This window comes from Protobothrops mucrosquamatus, unplaced genomic scaffold (genome assembly GCF_001527695.2).
Source record: "Protobothrops mucrosquamatus isolate PMUCROS unplaced genomic scaffold, P.Mucros_1.0 scaffold4281, whole genome shotgun sequence".
NCBI lineage: Eukaryota > Metazoa > Chordata > Lepidosauria > Squamata > Viperidae > Protobothrops > Protobothrops mucrosquamatus.
Window position 1 is genome coordinate 40,965 of NW_015390197.1, and position 2,479 is coordinate 43,443.

Consider the following 2,479-nt stretch of genomic DNA (forward strand, 5'->3'; position numbering starts at 1 on the left):
CCTTCTTCTTCTTCTTCTTCTTCTTCTTCTTCTTCTTCTTCTTCTTCTTCTTCTTCTTCTTCTTCTTCTTCTTCTTCTTCTTCTTCTTCTTCTTCTTCTTCTTCTTCTTCTTCTTCTTCTTCTTCTTCTTCTTCTTCTTCTTCTTCTTCTTCTTCTTCTTCTTCCTTCTTTCCCCCCAGAGCCTCAGATTGGAGCCTCCATAGGATCTGAGTCCTTGACTGGAGCCCCCTAACTCTGCCCCTCTGGGTCCCTTCCAGGCGCCTCCTCACACTCCCTGAAGTATTTCTACTCCTCCATCTCAGAGCCCAGTCAGGGGCTGCCCCATTTTGTCGCTATGGGATATGTGGACGGTCAGGTCTTTGCTCACTACGACAGCAACAGCCGGAAGATGCAGCCTCGAGTCTCCTGGATCGGGAAGGTAGGGATGGAGGACCCCCAATACTGGGACAGAAACACCCAGAGAGAACGTAGCAATGAGGAGACGTCCAGAGAAAACCTGGAGATTGCGAGGACTCGCTACAATCAGAGCGAAGGCGAGTGATGGGTCAGGTGGCTCCTCCTGCCCCATAATCCCCTCCCCAGGAACCAGAGGGGGGAGAAAGGGGGGTCCCTTCAAAGGAAAGGCTTCTTCCCCACATTTAAAAACGTTTTTAATATGTTTATTCTGTTTTTTTAAATCAGTATAAGCTTGTCGTTGCCTCCATAGCTGATGTTTTCTCCCAATTGCAGTTAATAAAAACATTTTTAAAGTTATCCCTCTATCTCCCTGTATACTGATAGGATGTGGATATGGATATAAACTGAGATAAAGAGAGACCGAAATCTCCCTTCCCCCCCATGAAAGTTGGAGGGTCCTGGCCTTGTTGAACCCCCTGCTGTGGGGGAGGGAGGGGATCCCAGGTCTCTCCCTTCCCGGAAAAGAAGCAGCTGGATCCTAAGGAGATCCTGGGGGAAGCAGGTCCCTGTTTTTCTGTCTGTTTCCACCCCAGAGAAATGAGGGATCAATTTCAGATCCATCTGGGCTGAGTAGATCCCTCTCTTTTACCTCTTTTTGGAGGGACGAGTGGAGGAACCCTTGAACTATTTTTCAGGCCTCGGGGAACCCCTGAACATCCAGGCTCAGAGATGGGGCAGAATTGTTTCCTGCGTAGACCTCTAGAGATGCATTAACAGCCTTCTTACACTAAGAATAAAAACTTGCCTTTTCAGTGTGATCCCTGTGCTTCTTTTTTCCAGCACAAATATTAAATTCTGTGCCAAACTTGCAATGAAGAAAAACAGATTACATCTTCAACTGAAATAAGACGGTTTCTGTCTTAGCTTTTGATGCTTCTGAAATAAGACAGAGCTGGTTCTCAGAAGTTGAAAACTGCAGCCAGATTTTCAGTGCCTTCCTGTGAATGGCAGGAGATTCTTCTTGGGCTGAAATCCAGAACCTTTTTTTCCCCTGGGCAGATCAGGGAATCTCCTCTGGAGGGCAGGATCAGACTGTACTTACTCAGACTGTACTTACACAGACTGTACTTACTCAGACTGTACTTACAAGTGGTTTTCCCTCAGATTTGAGAGTTTCTGGCATCGTTCCTCATTCTGAAGCCCAACCAGAAGTAGAAACATTTCAACTTTTCCTTTTGGTTTTTTTTTTCAAACATTCAGTTTTCTTTTAAATCCCAGAATCTGGTCACTTAAAGTCAAAATATTTTCTCCAGGACCTTGCATAGACTGTAAACTTCAAACTTCATTTCAAAGGTCAATAATCCTTTGGGGGGAGCAGATCAAATTGGGCCACTTGCTGCTGTTGCTAAGGAAAATATTCCTTTGTGGCCCTTCAAGGCTTCATTTCCACAGTGTACAAAGCCATGGTTTGTTTCTGGTTAGCCCAAAAAGGGAGCCAGCCTTGTGACTTGGTGATATTTGGGAAAATAGATCAAGATTTATGGTCACAGGGATCCTTGCAAGCTTCTTTGCAGATCAACCAGATTCTGTCTGAGGCCATGAGATTCTCAGTCCCTCTTTGGAGCTGCAGATTCAGGCAAATGTTCCCTCTCTGGGATCCCTTCCTTTCCCCCCCAAGAGTCTCCCCAACAGAGGAACTGCAGAAGGAAAGGGAGAGGCTCCGTCCCGCCGTTTCTTCTGCGACTCCTTCTTTTCTTGATCTCCCTCGGGATCCTCCGCTGGCTTTTCCAGCTTCCCTTTTCCTGGGGAGGTTCAGGGGCTCCATCCTGGGGGGGGGGAATGGAGGGAGGGAGGTCGAGGGAGGGGAGAAGGGCGGTTACTGATGGGGGCTTTCTTTCCCTTGATTGCTAGGGAGGAAATGGGGGCGTCATTGCCTGGGTGAAAATCCCTGCAGGGAAGGGGGTCTGTGTCTATCTTGAGGAATCCCCAAACCATCATCACCTTCCTATTACAGGCTTTCACACGTTGCAGGTGATGTGTGGCTGTGAGCTCCAGGCTGATGGGAGAAAAGGAGGATTTTGGC

The 2,479-nt window shown here is 47.5% G+C and overlaps 1 protein-coding gene across 1 annotated transcript in view; it reads left to right on the plus strand.

Annotated features, from left to right (window-relative positions):
• Positions 1–541, plus strand: part of LOC107298794 (HLA class I histocompatibility antigen, A-25 alpha chain-like) — a 3,651-nt gene extending 3,110 nt beyond the window's left edge. The window contains exon 2 of the mRNA XM_015828158.1: positions 258–541. Within this exon, the coding sequence (XP_015683644.1) occupies positions 258–541 (284 nt within the window). The remainder of the gene's footprint in view (positions 1–257) is intronic.
• Positions 542–2,479: the final 1,938 nt, after the last annotated feature.